The sequence below is a fragment of the Bos indicus genome, chromosome 1, assembly GCF_029378745.1.
Source record: "Bos indicus isolate NIAB-ARS_2022 breed Sahiwal x Tharparkar chromosome 1, NIAB-ARS_B.indTharparkar_mat_pri_1.0, whole genome shotgun sequence".
Lineage (NCBI taxonomy): Eukaryota > Metazoa > Chordata > Mammalia > Artiodactyla > Bovidae > Bos > Bos indicus.
In genome coordinates this window covers 71548400-71563969 of record NC_091760.1, presented here as the reverse complement: position 1 = coordinate 71563969, position 15570 = coordinate 71548400, and the positions used below count along the sequence as shown (strand labels likewise).

At 35.4% G+C, this 15570-nt stretch overlaps 1 protein-coding gene across 2 annotated transcripts in view; it reads left to right on the top strand.

Moving 5' to 3' along the window:
- Nucleotides 1-15472, top strand: part of UBXN7 (UBX domain protein 7) — a 60113-nt gene extending 44641 nt beyond the window's left edge. For both annotated transcript variants that reach the window (XM_070789158.1, XM_070789166.1), the window contains 5 exons: nt 417-507; nt 1155-1282; nt 5271-5664; nt 5781-5860; nt 7167-15472. In XM_070789158.1, coding sequence (XP_070645259.1) covers nt 417-507; nt 1155-1282; nt 5271-5664; nt 5781-5860; nt 7167-7328 — 855 coding nt within the window. In that variant the 3' untranslated portion in view covers nt 7329-15472. The remainder of the gene's footprint in view (nt 1-416; nt 508-1154; nt 1283-5270; nt 5665-5780; nt 5861-7166) is intronic.
- The last annotated feature ends 98 nt before the right edge of the window (nt 15473-15570 follow it).

Sequence of the window (15570 nt, the reverse complement as noted above, 5' to 3'; positions counted from 1 at the left end):
AGACCCCTGAATTCTGTAAGTTTTTTTCTGAACAGTAACCTTTTATTCAACAACTATTGATTGAGCATCTGTTTGCCTAGCAGTATGCTGGGCACTTGAGTTGATAATCTTAACATATTGTGATTTATTAAAATGTATGTAGTTGAGAGTCAGAAGTGACATAGAGGGACAGGTGACTTGAAAAGGAAGAACTGGGTCAAGGAGGAAGGATGGATTGCTGTATTTATGTAAGAGTCAGAAGTGACTCTGAAGACAGGAAGTGAAGAGTTCACATTAGGTGACCTTCATTTTCTCTGTAGGCAGTGAGAGCCTAACATGCCAAAGGTGTTTTTGGAGAATTAATAGCTGTTGGTATATAACAAGGTACTTTTTTAAGAGGCTGATTTTTTTTTAAATATGTATCAATGACTTAACAGGTCTATCACGACAGTGAGGAAGGTCAGAGATACATACAGTTTTATAAGCTAGGGGATTTCCCCTATGTTTCCATCTTGGATCCACGGACAGGTAAGGTGTATTTCAGCTCACGGCCTTTAACTTATTGTGTATCTTTCAATTACCTAAATAATCTTCAATTTTATCTTGGATCCAGTTTCAAGATTGTCTGTAGTAATATATATGAAAGGTTCTTGTTCATGTGCCTCAGAATTACTTAAAAATCTATTGATGTGTGTATTTAGGGAGTTTGTTAGGAAACAACTTTGGGAGATGGTAGTATTTTAAATTTGCAGTTCTGTTCTTTCAAAGAATAACAGTTTATCTTACCATTTTTAAGGATCCCCTTAGGTCATTTATTTAAGATTATTCCGATACTCATTGTAATCCCACCAGAGAAGCAGAGGGTAGAGCTAGTTTCATTATTAACTGATTGAGTTTTGTATATGTATTGGTTTGTCTGAATCTCTTCTTCCTAAATAGCAATAAATGATACCAGCAGATAGCGTAGTTGTTCTATCATGAAGGCTGGGAATTTCTTAGGTTCATTATAATTAATGTATCTTCTAGGTTATGAAGACACTGTAACTTAAGTGGTGATGGGTGGGTGTATGTTCCCAGTAAATTTTAATTGTGGTATGCTGAAAGAAATACTTAGTGAGAATTCAGAAAGAACGTTGCTTTTATTATATTTCTATATCCTGGTTTTTAATCTTTAGGTCAGAAGCTTGTAGAGTGGCACCAGTTAGATGTATCTTCTTTCTTGGACCAAGTAACGGGATTTCTGGGTGAACATGGGCAATTGGATGGACTTTCTAGCAGTCCCCCCAAAAAATGTGCCCGTTCAGTAAGTATGACTGAGAAGTGGTGATGGGCAATTAAATATAATTGTATAAAAGTGCCTTGTGTAAAATGTTTGAGGTTAAGATGGTAAAGATAACAATGTAAGTGGCAGACAGTTAAAATACGTGGCTATACAACATCTTACGTTTTGATAGTTTCCCACATAAGGGTTCTTTCTTCTCAGTGAAACTGCAAGATTCATATTTCCAGTCTCACTTGTTGCCAGGGTCAGGCATGGGACCTAAGGCCTGGATTTAGAACCGGACAATGTGAATGTTACCTGTGAGCCCAGTAACAGAGAAACCCACTTTTTGAGAGGCAGTACTGTTTGGACTTTTGGAATCCAGGTCTAAGCAGCAGCAGAAATGATATTTTTGCTAGAACATCTCTCATGGTGTAGTTGGGCATTATTTCTGATTACATAGCTTTAGGCCCTAGCTCTCAGGCTCACCTAAAGATTATTTCTATATTTAATTCTATAATATGCTATTACTAGGCCGACCTACTTGATAATTGATAGCAAAATTAGTTTTAAGTAAGAGACCTTCAAAGTTGTGGGAATCTCTCATTGATTATGGGAACTATTTGGGTTTGATGGCAGTGAGGATGGAATTAATTATAGAGGATCTGACTTTAGTAGTCTAGTACCATGCAGTAATGAAACAGTTCCTTAAATTACTACCGAAAATAAAGTGCACATTTAAGGAGAGGCTGTGAGTACTTGCCAAGGGTTTGAATACAATTCATTTTTCCTCCTCCATTACTCATGAATTTTACTTAAGTAGAATTCTTTTTTAAGACATTAAAAAATCCAGGAAGTTTCTATGATTTCCCTGAGAGGGTTTTCTCATCTTTTGCAATCATAGGCTGAAATTGTCAAAATCCAGAGCCTGAGCTTTCAAGTTGCTGAATTACAACATAAATTTGGTTTAATATTTCACCAGATGTCTTATAAAAGTTAAGGAACTTGGTAGGGAAAAGAGTGGGGCCATAAAATTGGATAATTACATAGGGCTTATTTGGGTGAGTAGTACCTCAGACCCCACTTAGGAACTAAATAATTCTCTGACTTAACAAATTCTGATCAACTCTGTACAAGAGAAACTGCAACATAAAATAGCTTAAACAAGGAAGACATCTTTTCTCAATAAGTTCAGAGGGAAGCAATCTAGGACTTGACTGCTGTGGATGTCATCAAGGAACCAGGCTCCTTCTCTTTTTTTCCCCCCACTTCCATCCTTAGTCTTGGCTTTTGTCCTCATGGTTATGGTATAGATGCTGTGCTCCCAATATCACAGTCTAATGGAGAAGGAGAAAAGAGGTGATATCTTTATTACAAAGATAAAGAGCCACAGATGAAGATTTCTGCTTATTTTAGCTGGACACAGTTGCTTGTACAAACACAATTGAGGTACCTTTTAATAAGGAAGCAAAGATCCTAATTGTGCCTATAAAAGGAAGCATGCCCCACTAAAAAATTCTATTTACCAGTTTATCTTACAGCTAAAAAAAATTGTGGAATGGAACTAAAGCATCACTTACAGAGAAAGTAAATAACTAAATGCCTGTATTAAAAAAGAAAGCCTCAAATTAATGACTTAATTTTCCATCTTAAATGAAATGAAAAAGGACCCACACAGAAAAAAATTAAATCAAACCCAAACTATGCAGAAAGAAAAGGGGAAAGAACAAAGATCAACCAGTAACTTAGAAAACAAAAGAAAAAAGTAAATGAAACCAGAAGCTTGTTTTTTAGAAAGTCAATAAAATTGGTAAGCCTCTAGTCAGATGGTGAGGGGAAAAAAGCCACAAATTACCAATTACAGGATTGGGAGAGGAGCCATCATATAGATATTACAGTTATTGAAGAAATAATAAGTAATACAGTGAATAACTTTATGTCAAATACTTGACCCTTTAGGTAAAAAGGACAAATTCCTAGAAAGACATAACCTACTAAAGCTCATTAAAGGAAAAACAGATACCCGAATAGTCCTATTAATATATCTGTTAATTAAATTGAATTTGTAGTTTAAAACTTCCCACAAAGAAAACTGTGCCCAGGTGGCTTCCCTGGTAAATGTCTTTAATTTTTAAGGAAGAAATAATGCTAATTCTACACAAACTCTTCCAAGAAACCAAAGGGGAAGAAATACTGCCTAGTTCATTGTGAGGCCAGCATTAACTTGCTATCAAAACCAAAACCAAAAACTGAGCTTTGTTTTACAAGGAAAACAAAAGACAAAGAAATTAAACCAATAACCCTCATTAACAGAGATAAAAAATTCTTGACAAAATTTTCATAAATCAGACTCAACAGTTTATAAAAAAGCAGTGTATCCTGACCAAATGGGTTTTAGCTCAGGAATTCAAGGTTGGTTTAATGTTAGACAACCAACCAATGGAATTCACTAAAAAAGAAAACCATATTATCTGCCTCAAGTACAAAGTTAAATAGAAGTCAGATCTAGTAAGTAAGGAATCAGAGGAGAATGAATGTTGGATAGGAAGCCAGCAGTATCTACTATGGTGGGAGTCTTTAAAATCAAGCTGCATGCTGTGAAATATCATTATTATAAAGCTACAGTTCACTTAAGCCATTGATGGTCACATGGGTACATCTACTTGCCTTTTTTATTTATTTACATGTATATTTGGTGCTCAATTAGCCTTAAGTTACCTTAAAATTTGGCTCTGTCCATGGGATTTTCCAGGCAAGAATACAGGAGTGGGTTGCCATTTCCTTCTCCAGGGGATCTTCCCGACCCAGGGATCGAACCCAGGTCTCCTGCATTGCAGGCAGATGCTTTACCCTCTAAGCCACCAGGGAAGTCCAATTTATATATATATATTTTTGGTGCTAAATTAGTCTTAAGTTGCCTTAAAATTTAAAAAAAAAAAAAAAATTTTTTTTATGTTATTGGCAGATAGGGTAAGCCAAATTGAAGCTCCTTTAGTTTTTTGTTAACAACCTGAACTTTTTATTGTGGAAAATTTTAGAATAGAAGGAGTTTATTGAGCCTCTATGTGTCCATTAACTAATTTCAGTCATTAACAACTTGTGGTGAGTCTTGTTTCAGCTATACCCTGTCCTTTGAAGCAAATCATTTTGAAGCAAATCTCAGAATTCATTGTTTTATTTATTTATTCTTTGGCATGTATCTTTAAAAGATAAGAGATTTTTTATTTTTAGAAATAATCACAGTATCCCTAAAACACCTGCAAAAAATTAGCTGTAGTTCCTTTATATCATAAAATATCCAGTGTTCAGCTTTTGACTATCATAAAAAGTCTTTTTGTATAGTTTGGATTCACTCTAGTAATGCCTATTTTGTGACTCAACAAGTTTAGTGAAATCTGTGACAGTAGGACTTTTCCATGGGGAGAACTATTGGAAGTTGCTTTTCGTGGTCACAATGAGAACCTTCATTGAAATTAAGTTTGAAAAAATGTACTTATTTTTTCATATTTTTTATACAGTGTTTTGTTTTGTTTTGAATGTTAAAGATCTGTTAGATTTTTTTTGTAAAATGATCATTACTCAGTTATTTATTTACTGATAGCCTTCTGTGTGCCAAAGCTGTGCTGGTTAGTGAGCAAGATAGACATCTTTCTTTGTGCTTAGTCATGTTAAAGACTAATGTTTTGACTTTTATATTTAAAACCTTAATTCATGTCTTGTTCTGGGCAAGGAATAAATTGTTTTTGATTTCCCCCACCCCGCATCCTGCCAAGTCCTGTGCTTGTAATCATAGTGCCAGATAGTGTGACAGTTTTTATTTTTGTGTTTAAAATGCCATTCCAACTTGACTGTTTAAGACAAAGTTGTTGCCCTCAAATAGCTTAAAATTTAGAAGAAGAGATACATCCAGCAGACAATAATAATGGCAAGCTGACTGTTTGATTTCCCATGCCCTATTTGACTTGATTATTTTTTTGGTTTAACTGTTTTCTTTTTCTTTCTACCCATGTTGTATGACTGCATCTTGCAGGAGAGCCTTATAGATGCAAGTGAAGACAGTCAGCTAGAAGCTGCCATCAGAGCCTCCTTACAAGAGACACATTTTGATTCCACACAGACAAAACAGGATAGTCGCTCAGATGAAGAATCTGAATCTGAACTTTTTTCTGGCAGTGAGGAGTTCATATCTGTTTGTGGCTCTGATGAAGAGGAGGAGATAGAGAATCTTGCCAAGTCTAGAAAGTCTCCCCACAAAGATTTGGGGCATAGAAAAGAGGAGAACAGAAGATCAATGACTGAGCCCCCTGCCAGAACTGAGCCTGGAACAGCCACAAACCACCAAGGATTGCCAGTCATGGATTCAGAAATATTGGAGATGTCACCTGAAAAATCAGATGGAATAGTGGAGGGCATTGATGTAAATGGTGGGTCACATTTTAAACTTCCTTTACTTAAAATTTTAATATTACTGAAGAGAATTACTTGTTTAAATTAGTGTTCTGTCATATAGCTATATATATTTTTTTAACCTTTTCTTTAGGACCAAAAGCACAGCTGATGTTGCGGTATCCAGATGGAAAAAGGGAACAAATCACTCTTCCAGAGCAAGCTAAACTACTAGTAAGTATATTTAGTTTGCTTGAAGCAGAAAAACTAATTGGTGTAATTAGCTTGATGATTCTTTGATATGGGTGTTAGTTAGGTATGACCTCTAACTGGAAACTTCACTGTGGTGAATCTTTAATTCTCACTGCTTTATTTCCTTCCCACCTTATCTTGGGCAACTTGCATAGTCTGTTCTAGTCAAGGCTTCTCTGTTCCATAGCTGCTTGCAGTAGAAACCCAACTGAAATTATTGCCTGGAAAAGGAGTGAGGTTTAGTTAAAGACTATAGTGGGGCCTCCTGGATTTCCTAGTAGCTGGAATTGCAAAGTAGTTAAGAAACATGACTGTTTTCTATGTGTTTCTCTTGTGGGGCCTGTTGAGTGTCCCCCTTGTGATTCTCTGCTTCATACCATTCTTCTCTCTGTATTCTGATGACTGTTTGGAAAACAGCTTGTACATAATCCGTAATAGAGAGCTTTGAGAGCTTTTCCTCTAGAGTCCATAGCTGATAAGCCTTTCTTTTGTGTTTTTCAACTCCTGGAAAAGAGAATGAATCTGACTTGTTTAGATTAGCCTATGAATGAATCCTCCTTGGGTCAAGTGTTTATACCCGGCCATTGCTGTGGCTGAAAATAATTAGACTCTTAAAGACTATGACGAATGCAGGCAGGCTCTAGCCTCTGGTGTTAATACCTAGAAAGTCTCCTAGTCTAGTAAGTGGAAAGGAATGGGAGATGAAACAATGAATAGAAGTATAAACCACTTTTTTGAGAAGATTGGTTTTGAATCTAGAGTGAGGAGTGAGCAGCAATCCGAGGGGAAAAGATGATTGAAGGAGAGACTAAGCATGTTTAAGTCTGATAGGAAGCATCGGTAGAAAAGATGTTGAAGATACATGTAAAAAAGTGGTTTGTGGTGGTGGCATGGCTTCTGAGAAGGCAAGAAAGGATTCAGTGCACAACTGACAAGATAGGATGAAAAATGTATCTTCCCTGATAAACAGAAGGAAGGAAAACTAAAGAAGTGTTTAAAAATGAGGATAATAATTTTATAAACAGAAATTAGGTTTGTTTATTGGTGAGACAGTAATAACCCTGAACATTTCAATGTCATTTGCTGGCTATTAATTATTGAGTACAGGTTTATCATCTCCCCATGCAAAGTGTTATATCACCATTTCTACAAGAGTAAGCTTCAGTTTTTATAACTTAAACTTACATCTTATCTGATATAAAAATGAATATTATATTTTTAAATTACTCATTATGTTCTGTCTTTTGTTCCCATTTAACAACTTTGTCTTTTCTCTTGTTTTTCATAGGCTTTGGTGAAGCATGTCCAGTCTAAAGGATATCCAAATGAACGTTTTGAACTTCTCACCAATTTCCCTCGGAGGAAACTCTCTCATCTGGACTATGATATTACATTACAGGAGGCAGGCCTTTGTCCTCAAGAGACTGTCTTTGTACAGGAAAGAAATTAACATCATGGCCTGACCTCTCTCAGCTTACCCCTTTTTTTCCCTTTTTCTGTGAGATACCATGTCACTGAGTATGCATTTTGGCTCATAGGACCATAGAGCCAAAGTTGGGCAAGCAAGTCACCTGCCTTCTCTGCTGTTTCTTGTTCTCTCCTGTAATCAGCCTCACCTCCCCTCCTTTTTTTTCCTCCTTTCCCATTTACTTCTTTTTCCTACTTTTCTCTCTCTTTCTTACCTAATCTGGTGACCAAATGGAAGTGTTAGGATAAGACCTCCTAGTACTGGCAGCAGGAAATGTGTGTTCCAATAAGTGGTCTCTTACACAGCAGTTTTAGGGGATCAAATGAAATGTTACTCCTCAGACGCCTTTGGTAAAGGAATGGCCAGATTCAGAAGAAGAACAGCCTCTCTGTTTTGTAAGCCCTTTTTTAGTAGGGAGAAGAAATTCTCTAACACATGTTTTGTTTTGTTGTTCATGTAGGAAATACCACGTAACAAAGTGCCCAGGCTTTTGTTTACATGGAAAAAGCATCCTTTATAATTACTGCTCATTATAATTAATATTTTTCTCAAAGAACTGCCATCTAGAACTATTTCCATGATATGTGTTACTGACAGAAAGAGTGTTAAATTAGGGTGAGTAGCATGGAGTGGCTTTCAATATCCTAGCCTGAGACAGCTTTCTTCGTTATTACTCTATAAACTATCTTGATCCTGCTAATCTTGGAATGGACATTTTGTGAGCACGTTGTGGTGACTAGAATAGGAAGGTACTTGCCAGTACAGCATATTAGTTCCTTTGGCCCTTCCATTGTTTGGGTCCACAAGTGATCTATAGGAAGGCAGCTGTTCAGTAATCATGAGTACAATGGCTTGTAGTTGTAACCACTATGGTTATTGATTGTCCTATGTGCTTTAAGGCATACTTAATGTATGCCCTGGGGGAAAAAGAAGAAGATGAAGCTGAGAGTTGCTAACCATGTTCCTTTGGTTAGAAATAATGATTTATCTTTTACCCTTGGTTGGAACTGTCTCTGAAAGGCTCTGGTGATTAAATGAGCTTAATTCCTCGTGCAGTTTTTTACAAAAGGTATCAGAACTGAAAACTTAGCTCTAAGGGGAGGACCTTTAAAATCAGTTCATAAGACAACATTTAGTAACGGAAGTGGGGAAGATTACCTATAATTTTCGGGTGTGAGTTTTTTCTGCCAACAAAAGCCACATTCAAATTGTAGTTGGTGAGTGCTTTTTTCAGTATTATTTAGAAGAGGTCATCTTGAATCTATATAATGCAATTAGACTTACCAACTTCACATTATGCTCAATTCTTATTTTGAGCTTTAGAGTCCTCTGAACAGGTAGTAGTAATTCTGGTGGCAAAATCAGAACTTTAACTTGTTATAAAATCATAATACAGAATGAACCTATTTTGTTGATTGGGATTTAGATTGATTGATTCTTCTACTTGAGGAACATAAATTGCTATTACTCAGAGACCTTTAGGTTCCCATCTACTTTAAGATCACTCTCTTGGCAACTGGGGGATTTTTTTAAAAAAAGATGCTTGTGTGTTGCTAGTACACAATTAGAGAATACGGTTTCTAATGGTTGGACTTTGAGGGACCCTCCCTAAAGAATGAGTTATGTATGTCCTCAAGGAAATCATGGAAAATTCTGTTTATTCTTCAGTGAGTCCTTTTGAATTAATGTTCTTACATTTTTTTCTAAGTCTGTGTAAGTGCTTATGTATAAGTATATAATTGTATAAATATTTATAAATATATTTATATAATTACAATTTCATTTATACCTTGAGTCAAAGTTCTCTCTTTAGATTGGTGACTGAGTAATACCACTTTGGTGTATTTTCATAGGCTCTCGAGGCTAACTAGCAGCTTCTGATTTATTGAGGAAGCATGGTTTTCATGTTAATTCCTCAATTGTTTCTCTGAACTTGGATAATATACTTGCTATCTGAAGAACAGAGCTATATACAAAGGTGCATTAGAGGGTAAAAAAAACTATTGGTCATAGACAAGGTCAAAAATCTAAAAATTCAGGGAGGCACAGGGTAAGAGGTGAGGTTATGCTCAGCTTTGGTGCTGTGATGGCACCTATCTCCACTCTCAGCAGAGTCACAGCTAAAGTCCAAATCTGTTAAAAATATGAAGTCAAGAATTTTCCCCATAGGATTCTGTTTCATTCTTTTACCTACTAGTTTCTCTTTGTAAAACATATCTAGAAAACTTAAAAGACAACATGTTCATTAATGATAAGATGTAGTTCTTTCTGATAAGCTCAGCTCTGGCATATCCATGTATAAGAAACCAAAGTAACTTTCTCAACTTTGATTACTATGAGATGACCACATCAAGTGATATAAGTAAGCATATCAAAGAGATGGAGCATGAGATATTGATCCAACTTAAATAAAACAGGGGTTTTTAGAGTACAAGATGTAGAGGATTTTATTTTGAGGCAGGAGTGTAATTATCCTGGGTTTGGTATATAGGCCCACAAGGAAAGCATTATGAATTGTACACAGGAAGAGTACGGATTGTGCTTTGTTCAAGAACTTAATACACTTTATTAGTAAGTCTTATTTCCTCTGCAAATTCCTTACCTCTTTGGAGGAGAGGTTTTATTGAATAGATAAAATGAAGTTAGTAAGATTAGATAAAAATAGTCACTCCTCATAGGTATTGGAAACAGCTTGAAAGAGACCTTAAAAGGTAGGAAGGAAAAGAACAGGATAGACTTTGATGAGAATAAATGACAGAAGACAAATACAGGGAGATGAAATGAAAATTAGTAGGGAGGAAAGTAACAGGAAATCATTTGAATTTGATTTATGAAGGGACCAGAGAAGAGAATAGCCAAATGGGGGAAGAACAGGAAAGTAATTTTGAGTAACTAACAAGTACTAAGTACTTCATGTGCATTTTCTTCTTATCTCCCTAAGGACTCCACAAAATGCATATTTTCCCCATTTTATAGATAAGGAAGAAAATTGAAGTTCAGAGAACTTGTTCAGGATGTCACAGCTAGTAAGTGGCAAAATCAGAGTTGGCATTCATGCTTTTTTTCACTCCCGTGCTGTGGTCTCCTACAACAGGAATCAATTTGTTCAAAAGGTTATCTTCTCATTGTTTGGCTCCGTAAGTTATTTGGTTTTGTTTCCTTAAAGCTCGTGAGATTTGTACTATGCCTAGATAGTCTTATTTACACCATTATTTTCAGTGGCTGATTACTAATTGTTTTTTAAAAATGATGCACTGATGAAAATGTGAAAGGAAAATAACTGTGGCACTATTTGCCAAGAAAAAAATGGATAAAAAAGAATTTTATCAACTTTTTTTTTTTTACCATTTTTCAGAAAAGATACAATTATCTTTTCTATATCCCGTCTATATTAGATTGTTGTACATTCTGTGTGTGTATTTTCAAATCATCTATAAAATTCTACTTCCTTTACTCTGTAAGTTAACAGTTATTTGGGTCCTTAATCAAAGTTGGAAAAATCTTAAATCTAAGATCTGCTTCCTGCCTGTTTTATCCAGTTGGAGAGACACACTACACATGAGATAATAGAACATGTAAACGCTTACTTTCCTGAGTCTGAACCATAATTACAATAGAAGTTTAGAAAAGGTAAAAAATAGTGTAAGTCTTATTTAGGGAAATAAAACTGAAAAGTGGCAAACACTTGCTCACATTTTCTTTTGATTCCCCTGTATTCTTTAGTACCAGCTTTTGAAACTGCTAGATTTAGGGTGTGACACATAACAATAAGGCATAACTAGGAAAGAAGTATTGATCCCAGGATTAAAGATTTAAGCTAGCAGGGATCTCATTTGGACATTTAGGAAAATACCAGAGGGAGCCACTTGCTACTGGAAAGGGAAGATTTAATTTCTCTTTCTGGGTACACATTAAATGTATTATATATTATATGCAGAAGGGGTACTATATGTAGGTATAAAGTATACTTGGGTTACGTCTCTGCCTCTAATTAACAGAGAATTGGACTAGATCAATAGTTCTTAGTCTGTTCAAGTAAAAGGGCTTGTAACGTTAAAATCCAGCAGTGGTGGGGAGTTATAGGGTTAAGTATTAAAATCCTTAATTCCTTAGGTGGAGAAAATGTAAGTGTGCATGTGGAATTGCAGACCCTTTCCAGAGACTCTGGGAACCCACAGATTGTAGACCACTGAATTATATTATCTCTGAATCCTCTCCACTCCAAAATTTAATGCTCTGAGTCTCCTCCTTTTATTTTATATATTAATCCCTAGAGTAATTAAAAGCATTCTTGTTAATCAGTTCTTGCTTTTTTCCCTGTGTTCAGGTTTCATTTGTCCAGTAACTTGATCTACCCATACTGTAATGATTGAAATCTCCAGAAGGAGAGTATAATAGTTTCAGGTTTACTAATGATCTTTTAAACACAATTCGTTACTTTTAATTTAAACTTGCTGTCTTCCTAATCAGTGTTGAGTGTGACTAAAATGTAATAAGAACCAATTATTTCACTGACAGCCAGAGTTAAATTTAATTCTATATGTGTGCTTAAACAAAGCAGTTTACTGACTAAGCAGTTGTTCGGAAATTGATTTGTGTAAATTGTAGAATTCACTTGGTTTTGACAGAAACAAGTTTTTCAGGATCGAATTAGGTTGACTTTTAAAAATATTTCTTATCCCATAGAGTGTATCTCCATGGTGTCATTTTCTGTCTTTCTGGGTCTCTTTCATTTAGAGCCAGAGAGAGAGAGTAAATAGTACTCAGAAGTATTACTCAATAGTAAATCACGGAATGGAGGTTGATGAGTAAGTAAAGTCTTGTGTAAAACTAAATGCTAGTAAGAAGAACCCACCCTTCTGGTGAACAGCAATTTTCCAATAAACATAAGCCTTGATGAAAAAGCCACTTAAGGACAGCTGTGTACTATGAATATTTAACTTCATTTATTTGCCTTGCTTAGCATTTTACTTACTGTCTTGCCATGAAACTTAGTATTGCACTGTATACATTTTAGAATAGTGGTAAAAATGTTCTGTAGTACTGAAAATAACCAACATAGAACACCAAGCCAGTGTGGTGATTTCTCCTGATATGTCAAAATTCTATATTTCAGTGATGGCTGTTTTGGTCTTTGATTCACCTATGTGTCAGTCCTGCTAGAGAGACAGATTAGTATCTTAGCTTTTTTTAAAATAGAGATTATGATGACCTTGGTAGTTTTCCCATGAAGTGATTGTGTGATTAAATTATTGAATGTAATGAGACCCTTAATTAGAAAATCTTTTAATACAACTTTCTCTTTTACGTTTCCATTCTCTTCTTGATTTTTGACATCTATTCTCAGAAAATGTCATGATTTTTAATGAAATTGGATATGTTTAAGAAATTCCATTTCTGACTTTTAATAACTTTTCATTTTTTATAAATTAATATACCAGGAAAGAATTTGAGGCAAACATCATTTTTTATAACTCTCTACCTAGGAATCCTTATTCCAAATATAGAATAGCTAGTCCATGACACCCTTCCCCCTTCTTTAGCTTATGGAATGCTGTTGTATTGCTTAGAATCTCAGTCTTTCTCATAAACATAATAGTTTTGGTACAGGCTTTTCTTTGACATATGATCTCAAAGTAGAGTTGAGCAATCTAATATGAACTACCTTAATAAAACATAATTTAGTATTTCTGTAAAGCATTTTCAAAAGATAACCAGACTTGTAGGATTAGAGATATAAATACTGATGGTAGTATTTTGCCTAAGAACAATCACATATTAATCTATAAATATGGACATTTGCCTTGTTGTACTTAATTCTGTTGCACCAAACAACAAGTTTTTGTTGTTTGCTTAATAGTGTTTCCTCTACAGAGATCAAAATGCCCTAAGATTTTATATCCCTTATAAAGTCACTTGGGTTTATAGATTGGAAGAATAAGCTCTACTTAATGTAAGAAAAATTTTATCTCCATTGAAGGAAATTATTTATCTAACTGGGCCACCATGAATCACTCATTTATTAGACATGGTAAATAAAATGGGAAACATTTCAAATCATTAGATAAATTCTGACTTGGAATTGAATTCTCACCTCCTTAAAGTCTTTTCTATTTGTTTTTTTTTTTCAAAGACTCAATATGGGCATCTTAACTGATAAGGGAGAGAAATTCTTGGTCTGGAACCATTCCCTGCCATTCTGCCTTTTTTTTTTTTTTTATTTTCCTCTGTCAAGGTCGCTGACTCTAGTACGTGTCACCAGGACATATTCAAGTTAATGACATTGGAATGTTGATGCTTAGTTGGATATCTTTCTGTTTTCAACAAAATGGTTTTATAGTATGCTTTTCTCAAGCTTCTGTGTTCTTAATAATGAAAAATATCAATAAATGGTGTGATTCAAAATATAAATAGGTTTTTGACACTAATCATATGCTCTTAACAGTAGCTTTTTGATAATTTAACTGCCCTGTAAGTTAAACCTCACATGGAGTGACCACTGCCACCAGAAAATCCCCTCTTACCTGCTAATTAGAATGAAAGTATGTGACCTCCACATTTCAGCTAATTAGTAGTAAGCTTGTAGTGGCTGTTTATCTTACCTATTTGGGGACTTGGGCCTTGTTCCTTTCCTAGGTTTGTCCCCTAGATTTGGAAAGACTGTTTAAAATTTGCTGGGAGACAGTAAAGCTGTGAGATAATCCTCTAGTCTTAGTTGTAGAGAAATGAGTACAGGTTGATGCTTATATGATACTTGGATTTTGAGGGGCTTCCAGCCAAGCTTTGGCATGAATCTTAGAAATAATTTTATTCACTCCTTTAAGAATCTTTTTTTTTAGAACGGTTTTCCTTTTGATTGTTAACAACTTCTAAGCATCTGGTGTCTTTTATTATTATTATTTTAACCCTTTAAGAAAGAAAGTAGGTATTGATTGTTCCATGGAAACTCTCAGGAGTGTTTGTAGGCTTCTCTGCATGCTTTGTATGAGTTCAGTTTTAACTGCATTTTGAGTCATCTGGAGTGTCCAATTCTGGTGTCTTCACTATTGTGTTTTTTCAGCATTTTTCATGTCATTTTCCAAACCTCACTTCCCATCTTATTTGGAGAAGTTAATCAAGGAATGGAATTTGGGGATAGGGACGGGGGTGGGTTGGGGACTTGAGTGAAGTCAACTTAGGGTATTTGCTTTAGTGTTCTCAAGCAGTTTCTAATGGTATTTAGAAATTCCCTGGGATGTTTGTATACTCAACTTATTCTGGATAAAGTGGTGGTCTCAGTGAGATTTGCATTCTTAATGCAGGACAAGCTCTAAATTTAATCTGTAGTGTAACTTGGTTATTGAATCCAAGAAGGTAATGGACAGAGACAGTGCTCCTATTGTAGTGTTTCTGGCAAGTGCTCCCTAAAATGCACATAACATATAGTTCTCAGTTTTCAGGGCTTTAATCCCATGGTGCTAGGAGAGATCATTTGTTTCTGCAGTTCTTCTCAAGAGTGGGAAGAAGGCTTTGGGACCAGTGAGAAAGGGGCGACAGGATCATCCACTAAATTTTTTTGTTTAAGACACTTGAAAGACCCTCCTGTATATCTAGTAAGAGACAATAAAGGTGCTAGGGAACGCCTTAAATTTGAAGACATAAGGAGACCATAGGAAATATAAACTTGTAGGAGGAGAAAAACATGCTGTTAGATAAAGCAGAGCTGTAACTGCTGGCTAAGACTCAATGGAACTTCCACTTGCTCTAAAACCAGGGAAATCTTAGATAACTGGGTGTGATATATCTATAGATACACATAGTCTATAGGTAAATAATTTCTAAAATGAGGATCTTTCTCTTGGTGATCCTCTGGTTTTGGCTGTACCAAATTGTGAATATTCTTGCTGTGTTGTACCCAGTTACTTTATATTGATACTGCAACTTGAATTGGGGAGGGGGCGGTGGGACATTTGGGGTGGGGGAGGGAGGGGAGTCTTTCGAAGACATCAGCTCACTGTGCTGAGAGAGGGACCAAACTCAAGGAAACCTCTGATCTATAAATTCAACTGCTGCATTTTTTTATAAATACATGTAAATGTCCTGTTGTAATATTTGATCTTGGAAATAAAATCAAAAACTTTTCAGTATTAGTTTTTTTGCATTACTGCTTTTGTGAGGTAAGACTGGGTACTGTTGATACTTTTGTTAATATAATTCAGTTTCGCTTGCCCTCATGTTCTCATGT